Below are 18,358 nucleotides of genomic sequence, written 5' to 3'. Positions count from 1 at the left end.
CTCTTTAGACCAAATCAATTAAGCTTAGTTATGAGAAATTTGAATCAAGGATTGAATTTGGAAAAACTGGAATAAATTTTCATTTTTTGGTAGAGATATAAATTAAACTAATTTTTCAGATACAGTAGGTTTGCTTAACAAGTATACATTTATTTAACATCTTTTGTTGGTTAACATTTATGACAGATAATTAGGAATGCTGTCCATTTACGGAAGGTATGTAATAGACTACTGACATTCAGTTTTCACCCACCTGTTTAAGCTCACTTAAACCATAACCGACTGTATTGACGTGAGATACTCTACATGAGAGACATTTGGACTGCTGCGTGTGTATTTGAGCACTGAGGACTGATCGCGCGCTGTATGAGAACTGAAGAAGTGGAGCGTGCGCATGAGAGAGCACTTCTATCAGCGCGTTTCCGCCTATAGCACCTTCACCAACTTTAAGTTAATCGACAATGAATTGTGACTCCCGGGAAAAACGGGACGTCCAGTCACCCACTCCCTAACCCTTCGGGTGCTGAGGCCATTGTTTCAGATCGCTAGTTCACGTTTTGGTAGCCTATATCCGTCCACCGCGGCTGCCATGCAAACGCACCTTATCCAATGACAGAGACGCACATTTTGAAAGACAAGACAGTTAACTTAGCCTATAGGATGTATTTTGAATGTCTGGTAGTCCTCAAATAACATTTTAGTCCCGTCTCGTCTTGTTAATGAAGACGCTCATAAATTTCGTCATAGTTTTTATCATCAGATATTAGTTTTAGCTCGTCAACCCCAGACAGCAAGCAGTGCCAGCCCAGATCCGGCCCACACCTGGCCCGCATGGATTTCACACGGGCCAGATGTGGGCCGGATCTGAGCCAACACTATGTTGCTGTCTGGGACGTCTCGTCTTAAGCCCGGCTCACACTGTGCGATTTTGGCCACGATTTGGTCGTCTGAGACAAATTTTGAAAATCCTAAAATCCTAAAAGATTCCTATAATCCTAGGCTAAAATCGGTTGTATAGATCGCTCGTTTGACATGTTCACCGACAGCCGATTAATGGCCGTTGCGATAAATTTTTTCCTCCGATTAAATTCTGGCAGTGTCAGAAGATTTCAGACACTTTCCTGCAGTGTGACATCTCCTACGATGACCGCCAAACCAAGAACCAATAGGAGCACTGAACTTGATGACGCAATTAGCGCAACAACTTCAAACTTCAACTTCGTTTATTTGTAAAAACAATATATGTACAAAGTAAAGTTTACTTAAAGTTTATTTATTAAGGGGCAGGATGTTTAAACTCGAATAACAAAATTACCTCAAGTTCGCTCTGTAGAACTGGAAGTCCATAAAGTCCTCTTTTGCCCAGCCATGACTTGCTCCACACACGTCGTCTTTTTCGTTTTTTTTTTTTTTTTTAACATCATGGCATGTAATTAATAAAACTAACGCTACACGTTGCTGTTGTTTGCTAGCTACCATTATAGCGAGAGAACGCGGGTCACGTATTGATGACGTAAAACTCCGGACAAGTCTTCTTGAGTACGTCCGTTTTTGTCGCGTCTTGACTGTCGTACAGTCTGACATTAAGACAACTGAGATCCTACAGTCTGACATGGGGATCATGTTCGTACAGTGTGACAAGCAACAATCGCAAAAGACTATTAAAAACCGCACAGTGTGAGCCCGGCTTCAGTCACAGAAAAAAGGTTCGTTGACGAATATTTTTCGTCGTCGTCTTCATGACGAAATTAACACTGATTAGAGGTCCAATTATATACTTTATTATCAATTTTAATGTCTAGTTACTTTTCACACACCCTGTAAATAACATATCTAATTATATGTAGGGTTCTTTATACATGCTTATAAGGCCCCGGGCATACATGATTATTGCGTACAAAAAAAATGCTTTCATAGCAAAAAAAAAAAAGGATTTAGTTTGGCCATCAAACAATTAAATTAAAACTAGAGCAATATTTTTTCTCTGTAATTACTTTGCAAATATACACTTGTTCTGTGTTTAAGCCCAACTTGTTCCTCCTGTTACGTGTACTGAACAGGACACAGAGGTAAGTATTAAACTATGAGTAGTTTATTGAACAGGGGAGCTCAGGAGTGAAGATGGGGAACTTCGGGTGAGTAATCCAACACAGAGTTGTCCTAGGAGATGAATACACACCTCAGCATGGAGGTTGGAGCAGCAGATGGAATGCACAACTGGAGGAAGAGAATTCAGGTAAGTACCACAGGTAAGTCACTTCGATTGTACAAGGTGATAGAACCAACGGTAGAGTCCACCGCGTAAACGAGATCGGACAAAGACTGCAGCTGAGGTGTGTGCTTTTGTGGCGTGGATGATGAGTGGAACTGATGACGTGCAGGTTTGCTCAATGATTGGTTAGGTGGAACCAGGTGCGTGAGTGCATCGTGACAGACAGATCCGTGACACCTCCCTCATTCCATGTAGTTACAGGGTAAATACAACATTTGCAGGCTGTAAATTAAAGTGGTGTTTGTCCCCCCCTTATTCCATGTAGTTACAGAGTAAGTAGCAGAACAACAAATTGCTCTAAAACGATTGTTTATACAGTAGTTCATACATTATATATCAGGTAATATAACAAACATGGTGACTGTTTTATTTAATGAAATTTGGGTTTTTAAATTAAAATCACACACAATATGACAACAGTAACAACACAGGCAACAGATAATAAAAGATAAACATTTATTACACCAGTTCAAAAAAGCAAGCAACTCCATACTTATACAGCTTATACAATTAAACCAAATTCTTTTGAAAAGTTTAAGAACAAAATTAAGATTTTGTTGAATTTGTTCATGTTTATCACCCACTGGTGAAGTAAAACTCTTATGGCCAAACCATCACGTCAATAAACGCACAGTAATAAACACTGAAAGTCAATATTAAACTATGTATTATAGCGAACTTACAGGATTTTACAGTCTTTGATTTTTACTGTTGTGATCCACGTCCTCAAGCACCATTTTGACTACTTCAGTTCCCGGCTTTACTGTTCAGTGTTGTGAGAACATACTCGGACAAAACTCTCCAGTTTTAAAAGAACACATTCCAGTCAGTTTCAAAAATCTCTCTCCTCTTTGCTTCGATTAGTTTTATTGTATTTTCGACACATATTCCTATCATGAGCACCGCAAACACGGATAGATCGTCTCAAGCACCATTCAAGCTGTTTCCAGTTCCCGATCAGCACATTCACTGCTCCAGTTTTAAACGAACACAGTTTCAAAGTTGTCCCTCGTCTGCACCTCTATAATTTTTTTCCTATTTTCCACACGTTTGCACCTTCAGCACTGCAGACACGGATTTCGTCGCACACAGAACCGTTCGCATTTGAAGCTCCACATTCCTAACCAGGGTTGCCAGGTCTAAAACCGCGGACTTGGCAACACTGTTCCTAACCCAGGACTTACTTTTATTACTGATAAACCCAAATTTGGTCAAATCGAGTCAGCTTCCTAACGCAATAGTCTCAACCGAGCGTTTGGATTGAAACATTAACCTAGCGTGTTTAAAAAGTAGGCCTGCACATTATATGTTTTTGCTAAATCGCTTGCAAATATAAGATTGTTGTATAGCCTACATGCCACTTAATATTAGAATAGGTACCACTTAGTTTCAAAATACTTACAGTAGAAATCATTAGTAATTTTACATGTTTTATTCCCCAAACTTCACATATTATTCACTTATACCTACACGGAGGTACTGAATAGGTACACTATAATTACAAAAAAGTTACACTGTAAATTCTGTTTACTTACGCAGTACATTGTGGGTTGTAATCCAAAGCATTACCAATGCAACAAATGCCTTGTTTATATTGGGTTTTATTGTTTTAGTCTCATCGCGCCGGGACCATAGACGGGACACAGCATCACAACATGGAAAGGGACGTAACATTTGCGTCACACGCTTGAGGTATTCGGCTAATCACAACACACTGGATAGCTGGCCAATCAGAGCACTCAGAACGATGAGCTTTGTAAAAATCGGCGCGTTTCAGAAAGGCGGGGAATAGAGGAGCAACAATAATGTACAGTATGTGGAAAATAATGTGTTTTTTGAACTTTGAACCTTTTTTTTTAAATTGTATTACACCAAATAAACCAAATAAAGCTCTATTTAGCAACATCATTTGACCCCTTTAATTATTCATGTCGTTCCAAACCTGTAAAACATTCGTTCATCTTCGGTACACAAATTAAGATTTTTGTTTTTGATGAAATCCAAGAGCTTTATGTTCCTCCATAGAGAGCAACACAACAGACGTGTTCCCAGACCCAGAAACGTAGTAAGGACATCCGTAACATAGTCCATGTGACATTAGGGGTTCAACCGTAGTTTTATGAAGCTACAAGAATACTTTTTGTGTGCAAAGAAAACAAAAATAACAACTTAATTCAACAATTCTTCTCCCCCGAGTTACATTCTGCCTATGAAGGAAATTAAAAATATCTTAATTTGTTTTTTTTGAAGATGAATGAAGGTCTTACGGGTTTGGAACGACATGAGGGTGAGTAATTAATGACAGAATTTTCATTTTTGAATGAACTAACCCTTTAATGCTTTTAAGGACAACACCAACATCCTCTGGTTCATCCGAAGCATGTTGCTTGAGAACAAATCCCAACAGTGGTATCTTCAGTGGCCTCATTGATGCAGGCTTCATTCATGCCCTGCACAAAACAAACAAATGCAAGTAAATGTATGAAAATAAGTCCTATTGACAAAGGCCTACTGAGAAAAATCATAAAACACACACACAAAAAAAACTAACAACTGTTTTTAATTATTTCTGATGTTGAAGATTTATTTGGAAGGACCAAAAAATATATAATACAGGTGTATATTTTTTCATTTTTACACATTATGTAAAACTTTGTCCTTCTGGGACGATGGCCATGCAAATCGCCTTGTTGCAGTGTGTGGCGTATGGTCTGAGCACTGACAAGTTGACTTTCCACTTCTGCAAACTCTAAAGCAATGCCGGCAGCACTCATGCGTCTGATTTTTGCTCAAGGACTCAACTTCTTTGATCGACCCTTGCGAGGCCTGTTCCGAGTGAAACCCGTCTTGGAAAACCTCTGTATGACCCTGGCCACTGCACTGTAACTGTAACTGTATGAGAGAATTGTAGTCAAAGCACCAAATTTGAACTGCTCTAAAACAAGATACACAAATTTGTATAGTCCTGTCAAGCAGACAAAAACATGAACATGATGAATAGGACATGTGGCATTGCATGGTTTAATGACGTATAGCTGTTATCACTTAGGGTGTACTCACATTTGTTGCCAGCTTTTTTGACAATAATGGCTGTATGTCGAGTTATTTTCAGAGGACAGTACATCTTTACTGCTATACAATTTGCACATTGACTACTGTACTCTAGAAATGCAACTTTGATATATTTTATTGTCCTTAAAAGATATACTAAAATGATTGCTGAAATATGAGGGGTGTACTCACTTTTGTGAGATACTGTAATTATTTCCATTTGAGGTAGAGGCATTTTTGGGTTTTCTTTTGGTTCAGGCCCTCCTCCCGAGGTAATATTTTTCTTTGTTCATATTTTCTGTTCTCATATTATTGATATTATTCCCTTTTGAACTCTTGATTGAGTTAAAATGAAAGGCACTTCAGCCTTAAAAATGAAACCTGTGGTTGATTGTGATTTTCTGGTCGTTAATTCAAATTAATGTTCCTGATTTACCCCTAGATTGAAAGGGGAGGACGTAACAATTGGGGGCTTGTCCATATGGCATAGTTGAAAGGCTTTCTAGTGGGGAAAAAAAAAAGTCACAGTGGTGAGTCAAATTTTTTATTTTTTTTTCTCAGGAGGAATCCACACTGTGATTTATAATCATGTATATCCCTCATTTCTTAATGTAAGTCTTCTGACTTGTATCACTGCTTTGTAGCAAATGCTTTATAGTTTTTCTTATTTTGAACTGTTCATGTTTCCTTTTTTTAAATGAAGACAGTGCCTAATTCTGGAGCTGATGCTTTGTCTTGATGATGATTCTTGCCGTGTCACAGTAAAAGCAAATGAACCATGACCTCTTACTGCAGCCAATCAGGTTTGACGTCAATTATTTTGCACTTTGGAACAAAATGCTTTTTTTTCTTTTTTTTTTTCAATTAGTATGCAGTTAAAAAGAAAACTATCAAATATTAAACAGTTTTTGAGCTTGCATTTTTGTATCCACAGGCCAAGAATTCACACGTGATTTTTTTTACACATCCTGTGGTTCTGACTGGAGGGTGAAAATGCTGCATACTAGTGTTCACATGGTGAGATCTGCTGCTTTTGGTGGCACTGATGGTTTGTGAACGCTACTGAACAGGAGCACATGGAGTCAAATGATGAACAGAGCTGTGAAACACCAGAATAGTTCTGAGAAATATTAAAAAGTTATATTAAATGTATGTGTTTTATGTATATACTAATTTTTGTTTTTATGTTTGTGATATTTGGCTTTTATAATGAATTTTAGTGTCAAGCAATCGAGAAAAATTGTAATAAGAATAGACATTTACAAAAAAAATGTTTATATCAATATTGATGCATCTCAACTGATAAAAATTCTTGTTTAGTTTTACCAACATTTCTCATTCTGCAAGAAGCACTAACAAAACAAGATCTGATATGAGCTTCTCTTCACACTGCATGTGGTTTATTTGGCATCACAGCATTAATTAGAAATTCTTAGTAATGTGTCGAAGTTAATGCAAGCTGTTTATTCTTTCTCCTGTACTTCCTCTTTCACATCATTCTCTCAGTTATATATTGATGCATGGCTGATGTAGCTTATATTTATACACATATTTATAACTTTACACTTTACACTATGTGCACTATGGACACTTACACACACTGCTGCGTGTGCACAATCCCACAAAAGACTCAGCAATATATGTATGTTTACATGCTCATGCACTACAAATCATCCTGCACTGTTCCCCAACCAGCTGCTTGACTCAGAATGTCTCTCTTTGCACATGTACAGTATTTGTGAAGCATTCGTATAGTTTGTATTTTTTATCTTCTATTTTTTAGTTTGTATAGGGTAATATTTATGTGAAGCATTCGTATAGTTTGTATTTTTTATCCTTTATTCTTTTAGTTTGTATAGGGTCATTAGTTTGTATAGGCCTATACACAACTAACCTACTGAAATCTGTCAGTAGGTTAGTTGTGTATAGGTTTATAGTGTTTTTTACTTCATTGTTGTATGTCTGTATTTATGTAGCACTGTGGTCCTGCGAGGCACAACATTTCGTTCCACTGTATGTCCCCACATGTATCGGAATGACAGTAAAGCTCAACTTGAACTTGAACTATAAGAAAAAAAATAATAATAATAATGGTTGCTTCAGATTTGCATCCGTTTTTAACAACCGTGTCAGTAACAGTGTGAAAAATACCAGAATACAACTTTTCATAATAGTAAATAAATCCTGTTCAATTTAATACTGAATGGGTCACAACATCATTTCAGTAGAAAGCTTGCATGTTATTCAGTCTGACATTCTGTGAAAACATGTTACAAGATTATCAACATTATCAAAAGATCTTCTGTAACACATGAGGTACATTTGTATGTCTTTAATCTGTCAGGATGTTTCTGAAGATCTGACCGCATGTTTCAGGAAGTCTTGAGTTTTTAACACAGTCTGTGTCTTTAACCGTCCGTCATCATTCAGTCAGTATGGAGCTCAGTCAGCTTCCTCTTGTGCTCTGTGAGTATTATTTTCTCTAAATGTATTTCAGTGGAATTATCATATTATGTAGATGATCAAGTGTTTTAGTGTTCCTAGATTTGTGTCTTTTCTTGCTGCTCTCAGAGTTTCAGATCCAGCTCTAGTCCATGATATATGAGTGAAGGATGAGTTTGAGAGAGGAAGTGTGCAGTTAGTGCTGTTTGTGAAAGAGAAATGCACTCTGTTGTGTTGTAGATCAGTGTTTGTTCAGTCAGTCAGTTTTGTGATGTGTAATGGTGTTGAATCAGTTCTGTTGGTTTGTTTGTTCAGTTATTGTCGCTGTTATCGTAATATTCACTAGTACACAGTTAGTAAGAGTTTGTCTTTATTCTTCTGCTCGTGATCAGACTGTTTCCTTTAAGTTCTCTAAACAGTTCTCTGCTGTGACCAAATCTATAAAATACCAGTCAAATATTTCATGTTCATCTAGACACATATACAGTCCCACACAATATCTTAATATTTGTTCATCTTTATAATTATCAGCTCTATGTTCACATTGTAATGAGTTTCTATCTTTGTGTTTTAGTGCTGATTTCAAACATCTACTCTGGACATACTGAAGGTGAGTCTCAATTTAATTCATATATTTTCATCACATATGAGTGATTCTACATTAACTGTTACAAACCAACTAAGAGTTGAGAAATTACTAACATTTTATCATGATTATAAATGCACCCTTTTAACAAGGGGAATGACTTGTGACAATTCTGAGGTGTGACAAGAAATACAGCATACAGTGGCGGCGCTAGAGCGGGGTTAGAGGGGGCTATAGCTCCATCAGAAACTTGCTTAGGCCCGGCACAGCCCCTGACCCCCCCCCAAAAAAAAAAAATCAGAACAACGAGAGACCAGATCTTCTGTTGGAAAATTTGTTGAAAAATTCACGTTTCTAAATTCCCAATGATTGTATATTGAGAGATCTTTTATAAATTACTATAACAGCTATAGAGAACAACACTTCAGTCTCATCTGATTTAGCATCATCTCTTCACATTCACACACAAGTTTAACATGTTATTAATGAGTGATTTCTCCCCTTCAGTTCCCAGAGCAGTTTTAAGTGTTTCTCCACAGACGTGGTTGACTGAAGGAGATCCAGTGACTCTGATCTGTGAGGTTAACAGCTCCTCTACAGGCTGGACATTCAGCTGGTTCACTCAAACTGTCTCATCAGGTAAGATATAATGTGCTTCATGCAGCAACATCTGAATGAACTGGATTCATAAAAATATTATAGAGATTAATAATATTTAATCAATCAGAATACTCTGATTATACCAACAAAGGTCATTTATAAGACTCATATATAAATGACTGCTCATGTCTTGAGGTAACTGCACTTTTTCTCTTTATACAGACAGCAGCAATCGTTATGATCTGATCTCAGACAGCAGCAGAGGAGCTGGAGGAAACTACACTGTCAGTTCTGCTGCTCTAAAACACACAGGACTTTATGTGTGCAGAGCAGAGAGAGGAGAACCAGCCTTTAACACATTCAGCAACAAACAGCCACTATGGGTCACTGGTGAGTTCAGACTGAATATCAGAATGAACGAGACCTTCTGAAATTTTCCTTGATCTTTTCAGAGCTTGATGTGTCTTGAAATCTCATCCTGTCATAATATACAGCTACTTATTAATGGTGTGAATGGAGAAAGATGCTTCTGCTGTCAGGTGTAGTTACTGCATCTACTAGCAGCTCCTAAATAAACCAAACTAACCAGAAACACCTTCATTCCTGGGTTAGCTGCAAAAATGTTCAATTCTAATGGATGAAAATTGTCATGAAAAACTAAAATATAACTTAACATAAGAGGATTTCAGGGAGAATAATCAAATAGGTGTAATAAAAATGTATAATCTGACCTATTTAATAAATATGGAGGGTTTTTTTGGTTGCCACAGCTGTCTTTGGTTTGCTTGCTGATTGCATAATGACAAATATTTTAAGGTATAATTTTGTTTATGAAGTTTCAGTGATGACAGTTCAGTTACTAGAACTTGAATATTTTTTTCTGAAAAGCTGCTTTGAAACAATGTAAGTTGTGTAAAGTGTTTTATCAATAAAACTGTCTTGACTTGATTTCTAAACTGTAGCTGTAATTGTCTTCTCAGGTGTTTCTCCTCCAGTCTCTCTGATCGTCAGACCCAACCGAACTCAACACTTCACATCTGTCTCTCTCTCTCTGAGCTGTGAGGACCAGAGTAACTCTACTGGATGGAGAGTGAGAAGATACAGAGACAAATATGGGCTGAAAGATTGTTCATCATCAGTGTGGGGATCACAAACAGGATCTACATGTACAATCAGATCCACCAGTATATCAGACACTGCAGTGTACTGGTGTGAGTCTGAATCTGGAGAGAAATATCATCCTGTTAATATCACTGTACACTGTGAGTCTGTGTTTCTGTATTTATTCATTTCACAAAGCCCTCATTTTATGTTTCAGATATAAATATTCAGATTGTGATCTCAATTCAATCACCCACATAATATTATTCCTTATTCTGAATGACAATGAGTCCTGTTACGTCCTTTTTGTTCTATTTCTCTTTGTTATCTTTTTTTTTGGGAGGTGTTTGTGTGTGTTTCTGTGGTTAAGGCGAAGGGATACGTACGCTACTGGGCATGTGCACATCAATACAGCATAATTTTGGTCACACTGTACAACAATAGTTACTATTTTTTCATTCCTGTAAGGGATAGGTATAGATGTTAATAAAACGCAATATAATAGGTATTCAATTAATTTCCATTTCCGGTCAGAGTTGTATCCCTTCTAGCCACAACCTGAGGCTAGAAGGGATACAGGAGGAAGTCTGATTGGTTCCTGCAGTCCAAATTGGTGCCACACCTTGCCTGGTCAGCTGACTCCTGGCTGCCTTTCAGAGACTTTATCATCACTTCCTGCTTCAGCTTTGTGCTCGCTCGCTGTGTTTTGACTTTGCAGTTAGTTACATGTGTTAGTAAGCCTGAGAATATCTGTGTGTGTTTGCCCGTGAGAGAGATCGATTGTTGTTTGTTAGTTAGTTTGCTTTGCCCATTTGTTTGTATTACTGACCACCACCTGTTCTCTGACCTAGATTCTGGATTGTCCCTGTTTGGACTTGTTTGCTAACAACTGAAAATAATTGTATATAATAACTTTTTGGGGCGGTAGGGAGACGGACGCCATTTTTGTTCGAATTTGTTTGTTGATTGTTTTTGGATAGGGAGTTAGGGAAGTATCTCTATCTGTATTTTTATTTTATTTTGTGAATTAGGGAATTTAGAGGGATAAAATTAGTTGGCATTTGTTTGTTATTTTGTCCTTGTTGGCTCCTGAAGCTAAAATAGCCCAATTGTACAGCTGAAATCATTGTTCTCATTAAAATACTGTTCATTCGTTTTTCAAAACTTCTCTGTGTCCACGTACTCTTTCATGTTGCGCCTTTACCCCTAGACGGGGCGTAACAGTCCACTAGACTAATAAACCTTTGACTATGAAGCCATTGCTTAACCTTCGACTTCTGTCATACAGAAAAAAAAAAAAATACATTTAAAAAAATCAAAAATCATTGTGATTCTCAATTTATCCAGAATCGTGCCGCTCTAGTTGGTCATTTACCCACATGACGACCCCCCCCCCCCCACCTCAGGATATGTATTATTATTACTGTTGTTGTTGTCATCACCACATTGTTGATATATTCTTACTATTTGTCAGTTGATGTTTGCTCTGTTTCTGTAGCTGGTGTGATTCTTGGGAGTCCTGTTCATCCTGTGACTGAAGGAGAAACTCTGACTCTACGCTGTTTATATCAAAATACAACCCCACCAAACCTCAGAGCTGATTTCTATAAAGATGGGTCACTCATCCAGAATCAAACTACAGAGATGATCATCTCTAATGTCTCAAAGTCACACGAGGGTTTCTACTCCTGCAAACACCCAGAGAGCAGAGAGTCACCCAAGAGCTGGATCTCAGTCTCAGGTGAGAGTAGGAAATATAAACACTATTAAAATGCTTCTGTATAATATACAGCACTAATATGACAGTAAAATGCATTCATCTTAGGATCAGGACCTGATGATCTTGGTCTCGATCCAGTGATAGTTGGAGTGATTGCTGGACTGACCGTCATATTTTTGATCATTGTCTTCTTGGTCCTGCTGTGGCGCTACAGAAACAACAAAGGTTTATCTTCTGCTATATTACAATTCAGACACTTTTGCAGACTCTGTTTTTAAACCTGACCTGTCGTCCTCTAACAACCTAAACTGGTTGTCTGATCTTAGCCGATCTAAAACTTGTATGTAGACTGATTTTTTGGGGTAGTTTTCTGCTGGGCAGGTACTACTCCAAATAACAAATCCCTGCAAATGACCCATTTATGTATGCATAAAGGAGATTAAAGTCAGTTTTTTTTTTTGACCCCTTTATTCCCTCAAAATACTTTCATGCACATCTTATGTTTGTCTAGGTGGAGGATCTCAGTCTCTCTCTAGTGTCAGTCAACAGCAGAAGAGCAGTCAGACATCAGAGCAGAACCAGAGTGAAGCAGGAAATAAATCACTCATGTCTGGTCAGTCTTTACCCATTAACCATAAATAAATAACCATAAATCTTTACAAGCTGAGATTGAAGATACTTAGAAATAACTTTCAACTAACAAGACAGATCTCACCCTAAATAATTTCCCCCTCTTCTAAAGTGTAATATGATATTTGTGTTACTGACATTTATATTTCAGTTTGATGTAGTTCAGTTGTATTTCATTATCTAAATATTTCATACGTAATTTATAATGTTAATGACATATTACATATTTTGCTGAGTTTAGCTTTAAGTCCGTGTCAACATGAAAACAATATTTTTCTGTGGGCTTAAATTCATTTGAGGCATTACTTTATTACAGGAACTGCTCATATTTATGACTCTGTTGATGCAACAATTAATAAAGACATAAGCACAGGTAACTAATGATGTTACAGAAGGTAATTATATCATGTTGATCATTTAATAAGGCAGCAGTTATTTTCTAAATAATCAAAACCATCTTTGTTTTATATTTCACTGTGATATTTGCAGATAAATTCAGTTAAAACAAATGTCTTATTCTTTTCTCTGTTATTCATTGTAGACATTGTAAGTGAACCTACAGAAGTCACCTATGCTGATATTGAATTTAAATCTACAGAGAAACAGAAGAAAAAGAATGAACACGAAGGTAAACTCAAACAAAAGTTGATGCTCATATAATTTTATGATCATGCCACTAGTATTCAGCAGAGCTAAAGACCCCTGGGAGGAAAAGCCCCTTTGATTTTAATTTCTGCCACAACAATAAATAACAACAAACACCACCAGCATTTTCCTAAACACTTGTTGTGAAATCAGTCTGATCAATAACGGTCATTGCATGCAAATTACATTGTTGATTTTGTGGTAATTTGGTCATATAGTTTTAAAATAAATATTTTTTTTCTCTCTGTAGAAGCTGTAGAGATTGTATAAATGTAAAATGAATATTAGGCACACAGTAAACAATAGTGATATTAACCAAGTACTCCAGAGTGCAATCTGGACGATTGGGGCGGGGCGACACACCCCCATTTCCATTGGTTTATAACACTGCCAACCTTATTGGTGTAGACTCGAGCATGAGCATTCCTTTCTGTACAATTTTGTAATTGATTTGGCCATATTACAGAAATATTATGTGCTAACTCTAGAATCATAGGCCTATCTTGATTTATTATCTGTTTAGAAACCATGGTCATTTTAGTCAGATGAAGTCATTGTTTACAACTCTTGATGACGGCACCTCCGGGTTCTTCAGGTTATAGCGCTTCATTCATATTTCCTTGAAGATCGGCAGGCCGCGGATCAGCACTAAATTGGGATTTTATACGCAAATGATGATAATTTACTGTATTTTAGAGATGGACAAACATGAACAAAAGCACAACCGTTTTTTGTTGTTGTTTAAAGAGATGAGTTATAGCCTACGTTACTCAATGCATCACAAACTTGTACAGTCAGGTCCATAAATATTGGGAAATTGACACAATTCTAACATTTTTGGCTCTATACACCACCACAATGGATTTCAAATGAAACGGACAAGATGTGCTTTAACTGCAGACTGTCAGCTTTAATTTGAGGGTATTTACATCCAAATCAGGTGAACGGTGTAGGAATTACAACAGTTTGCATATGTGCCTCCCACTTGTTAAGGGACCAAAAGTAATGGGACAATTGGCTTCTCAGCTGTTCCATGGCCAGGTGTGTGATATTCCCTCATTATCCCAATTACAGTGAGCAGATAAAATGTCCAGAGTTCATTTCAAGTGTGCTATTTGCATTTGGAATCTGTTGCTGTCAACTGTCAAGATGAGATCCAAAGAGCTGTCACTATCAGTGAAGCAAGCCATCATTAGGCTGAAAAAACAAAACAAACCCATCAGAGAGATAGCAAAAACATTAGGCGTGGCCAAAACAACTGTTTGGAACATTCTTAAAAAGAAGGAACGCACCGGTGAGCTCAGCAACACCAAAAGACCCGGAAGACCACGGAAAACAACTGTGGTGGATGACCGAATAATTCTTTCCCTGGTGAAGAAAACACCCTTCACAACAGTTGGCCAGATCAAGAACACTCTCCAGGAGGTAGGTGTATGTGTGTCAAAGTCAACAATCAAGAGAAGACTTCACCAGAGTGAATACAGAGGGTTCACCACAAGATGTAAACCATTGGTGAGCCTCAAAAACAGGAAGGCCAGATTAGAGTTTGCCAAACGACATCTAAAAAAGCCTTCACAGTTCTGGAACAACATCCTATGGACAGATGAGACCAAGATCAACTTGTACCAGAGTGATGGGAAGAGAAGAGTATGGAGAAGGAAAGGAACTTCTTATGATCCTAAGCATACCACCTCATCAGTGAAGCATGGTGGTGGTAGTGTCATGGCGTGGGCATGTATGGCTGCCAGTGGAACTGGTTCTCTTGTATTTATTGATGATGTGACTGCTGACAAAAGCAGCAGGATGAATTCTGAAGTGTTTAGGGCAATATTATCTGCTCATATTCAGCCAAATGCTTCAGAACTCACTGGACGGCGCTTCACAGTGCAGATGGACAATGACACAAAGCATACTGCAAAAGCAACCAAAGAGTTTTTGAAGGGAAAGAAGTGGACTGTTATGCAATGGCCAAGTCAATCACCTGACCTGAATCCGATTGAGCATGCATTTCACTTGCTGAAGACAAAACTGAAGGGAAAATGCCCCAAGAACAAGCAGGAACTGAAGACGGTTGCAGTAGAGGCCTGGCAGAGCATCACCAGGGATGAAACCCAGCGTCTGGTGATGTCTATGCGCTCCAGACTTCAGGCTGTAATTGACTGCAAAGGATTTGCAACCAAGTATTAAAAAGTGAAAGTTTGATTTATGATTATTATTCTGTCCCATTACATTTGGTCCCTTAACAAGTGGGAGGCACATATGCAAACTGTTGTAATTCCTACACCGTTCACTTGATTTGGATGTAAATACCCTCAAATTAAAGCTGACAGTCTGCAGTTAAAGCACATCTTGTTCGTTTCATTTGAAATCCATTGTGGTGGTGTATAGAGCCACAAATGTTAGAATTGTGTCGATGTCCCAATATTTATGGACCTGACTGTATATATATATATAAAAATAAAAATGTTGCAGAGAAAATATATGACCATTTATTGCTTAAATGCACACTAATTAATAACAGATTTAATAACAGCTGTTTTAGTAAATAAAAACATTTAAAATAGGCCTATAGACAGTTTCAACGGCAACAACATAAACAAACGTTACTGCGCATGCGCGCTTTTGTGGCCCTAACTTAACTTCAAATAGAATCAGTAACAACAGCCAAGTCCCTCTAGAGTAGATTATTTTGTTTTATATAATAATTAAATACTTGGACGGACTTATTAAAATGCAAATTCATCTGCCAGCTGGAGGCGCTTTAAAAGGTTTCCCCGGTAATATATATAGACAAAGTAAACACTGCTTTATCAGGCATATAACATGCAAGATGAAATGAAAATGACATTAAACATTTTCTAAAGACAGTCATATAAAAACACCTGCGCCTCGTTTTGATTTTTAAACGTGTTCATGTTTATTCAACGAAGCCTTCTGGAAAATCGGTCAGTTTTGATATCGTGGCGGGTCACCACAAATAAATAAATGTATGGGAAACACATCCCACAGCACAACAACCTGAGCCCAACTTCATTACTCATCACTTTAAATTTAAATGCGTTTGTAGCCGGCGCCACTAACCAGACCGATAAACAAACACAGACTGGAAGTTAACTTCGGCCCAGGCGCGTTCGCCCGATGAAACTGTCTATATGCAAAAAAAAAAAAATTATTTATTAAAAAATATTGTTTCAGCAAGGTTTTTATTTCTATTATCCACACATAAACCCCAGTTCACGCTGATGGGCTATTTGGTATTGTCTTATTTGTCACCGCTGTCGTTCTTTAAAATAAAACCATTTGCGGGTTTGTCCTATGTCTTACTGAACTACAGTGAATTGTCATCATATATAAATTTTTGCTAATCCACCGCTCCTAAAATAAAGAATATGGCTACATATAAATATACATTATACAAAACAGCTAAATCTCAAATAGTGGATCATTTTTATCAACATCGCTAAAACTGCTAAAACTGCCCATTGTTAAAGTATGTCTGCTTCGTGTAATGTGAAAAGTGCAATAATGTCTGACTTCATTTAACGTGCTATAGCATAGGTAGGACTATATCATGGCCACGAATTAAGAATTTGTTCCCCAGACTTAATTCGTGAGCCGCACATATTAGCTCTGTTCTGTCCGAAGTACTCGGAGATGCCGCCACCAAGCGTTTGATAGGAACTTAATCTTAACTAATTAGTCATAAGTAAAAAAAACACACATTTGTTAATTGATTCTAACTAAAATCCGCTGTTAGCACTTAATATTTCTGTAGTACAGCCAAACAGCGTAGATCATTCATAAAAACCTATATAAAGGAATGCTCTACACCAATAAGTTCTGCTGTATTATAAACCAATGAAATTGGGGATGGGCGGAGCGACACGTGTCGCCCCACCTTAATGTGTCGCCCCGCCCCATCATCCAGGGTGCACTCTGGGGCTACTCATATTAACTCTCAGCATCTTTTAGGGAAAAGCAGTGAAAGTTCTGACACTGTTTACTCTAAACTGAACCTGGTGACCCATCAAGGTGAGTATCAAAGTAAAAACATCCATCACACTTCCCACAAAAAACAACAAAAAACACTTCATCTACAATCATAATTGAGCATCTAAGAATAAAATTAAATATTTAGAAATCGAAGTGTGCAATTTATAATTTTTTTACTCATTTACATATTTTCAGCTGCTGGATCTAGTGATGTGACGTATGCTCAGGTTAAATAAATGGCTGGAGGAGAAACTTTCAATCCCAGGATGCTGATGAGTTTAGGCTGAGACGTGCTGGAGAGTGACCAGGATCATCGAACACTTGATGGCAATAGATTTAGCAGTATTTAATGTCTGTGATTGTCTTTTCAGCTCCGTTTTGTTTTCTTAAAGATATGACATATCATTACGTGGGAGAGAAAGTTTGCTGACTGTAAAGCCTCTTTTTTTTCTGTTGTGAAAGTTTTGGTTCCTCTTTTGTTCTTCTTGATCTTAAATGTATTTGTAGCAGGCGTTTTAGGGAAACATCAGTGAATTTTAAAATCCATGTCTGGAAAAATCATGGAAATGTTCTAGGTTGGAAAAAGTCATGTTATAAATGGATATAGTGAATGTTGAATTTTCTAGCTATTTTCTGCTCTGAAATATTTAATTGCTATAAATACCTCCATGTGAGTCTAATCTTTAGATTTGAAAACTGCTTAAAAATACTGGTCAAAGGTTTCTGACTTCTGTTGTAGCTTGCTTGTTCTTCTTAGAAATTAGAATAATTGTTCACAATTAAAATGATAAACTATAGTTTTGCTGTAATATACCTTTTGTTTATATCTTTATTACAATAAATAATTTAATTACTACAGTGCTAGTATGTGGCATGAGCGTGAGAGATAAATGTGATGCTAAGTGACATTCATGTTTATGGTTGAGCAAATATGTATAAATGTCTCTGAACAGATTGAACAGAACTGAATTTTATGCACTTCTAAACACATAAATGTCTCCAATAATTTGTATTGTTTCTAAGAGTATTAACTTGTCAATATCCTTATGCAGTTTTTATTTTATTTTGAAAACTAGGAGTAGGTCTTGGTGAAATTGGTGATGAAGGCAGTAGTTAGCTTAAAAAGTTTAACTCCAGTCCATTCCTATGAGCAGCTCTTCTGTTTAATTAAGAAAAAAAAGATAACCACATGTAAATTGGTGACAACTGATATGGACGGAGGTTCAAAAGATGTATGACCTTCCTGTGGGGCGTTCATCACTAACATTTATATCACAGATGATATTTTACCCTTGAGAACAGACTCTGGCTTCAGAAA

At 37.2% G+C, this 18,358-nt stretch overlaps 1 protein-coding gene across 1 annotated transcript; it reads left to right on the top strand.

Annotated features, from left to right (window-relative positions):
* The first annotated feature begins 7,747 nt into the window (after positions 1 to 7,747).
* On the top strand, positions 7,748 to 18,041 carry LOC306875552 (uncharacterized protein). The gene is made up of 12 exons (XM_079426206.1): positions 7,748 to 7,789; positions 8,340 to 8,375; positions 8,859 to 8,990; positions 9,174 to 9,341; positions 9,932 to 10,213; positions 11,551 to 11,793; positions 11,878 to 11,997; positions 12,284 to 12,385; positions 12,719 to 12,775; positions 12,944 to 13,030; positions 17,020 to 17,079; positions 17,236 to 18,041. The coding sequence occupies exons 1-12, from the start codon at positions 7,759 to 7,761 to the stop codon at positions 17,274 to 17,276; spliced, it is 1,359 nt and encodes a 452-aa protein (XP_079282332.1). The 5' UTR covers positions 7,748 to 7,758; the 3' UTR covers positions 17,277 to 18,041.
* The last annotated feature ends 317 nt before the right edge of the window (positions 18,042 to 18,358 follow it).

Source organism: Barbus barbus, assembly GCF_936440315.1.
Source record: "Barbus barbus genome assembly, chromosome: 9".
NCBI classification, from domain to species: Eukaryota; Metazoa; Chordata; class Actinopteri; order Cypriniformes; family Cyprinidae; genus Barbus; species Barbus barbus.
Note: the sequence above shows the minus strand (reverse complement) of the source record. Positions and strands in the feature narration are given on the sequence as shown.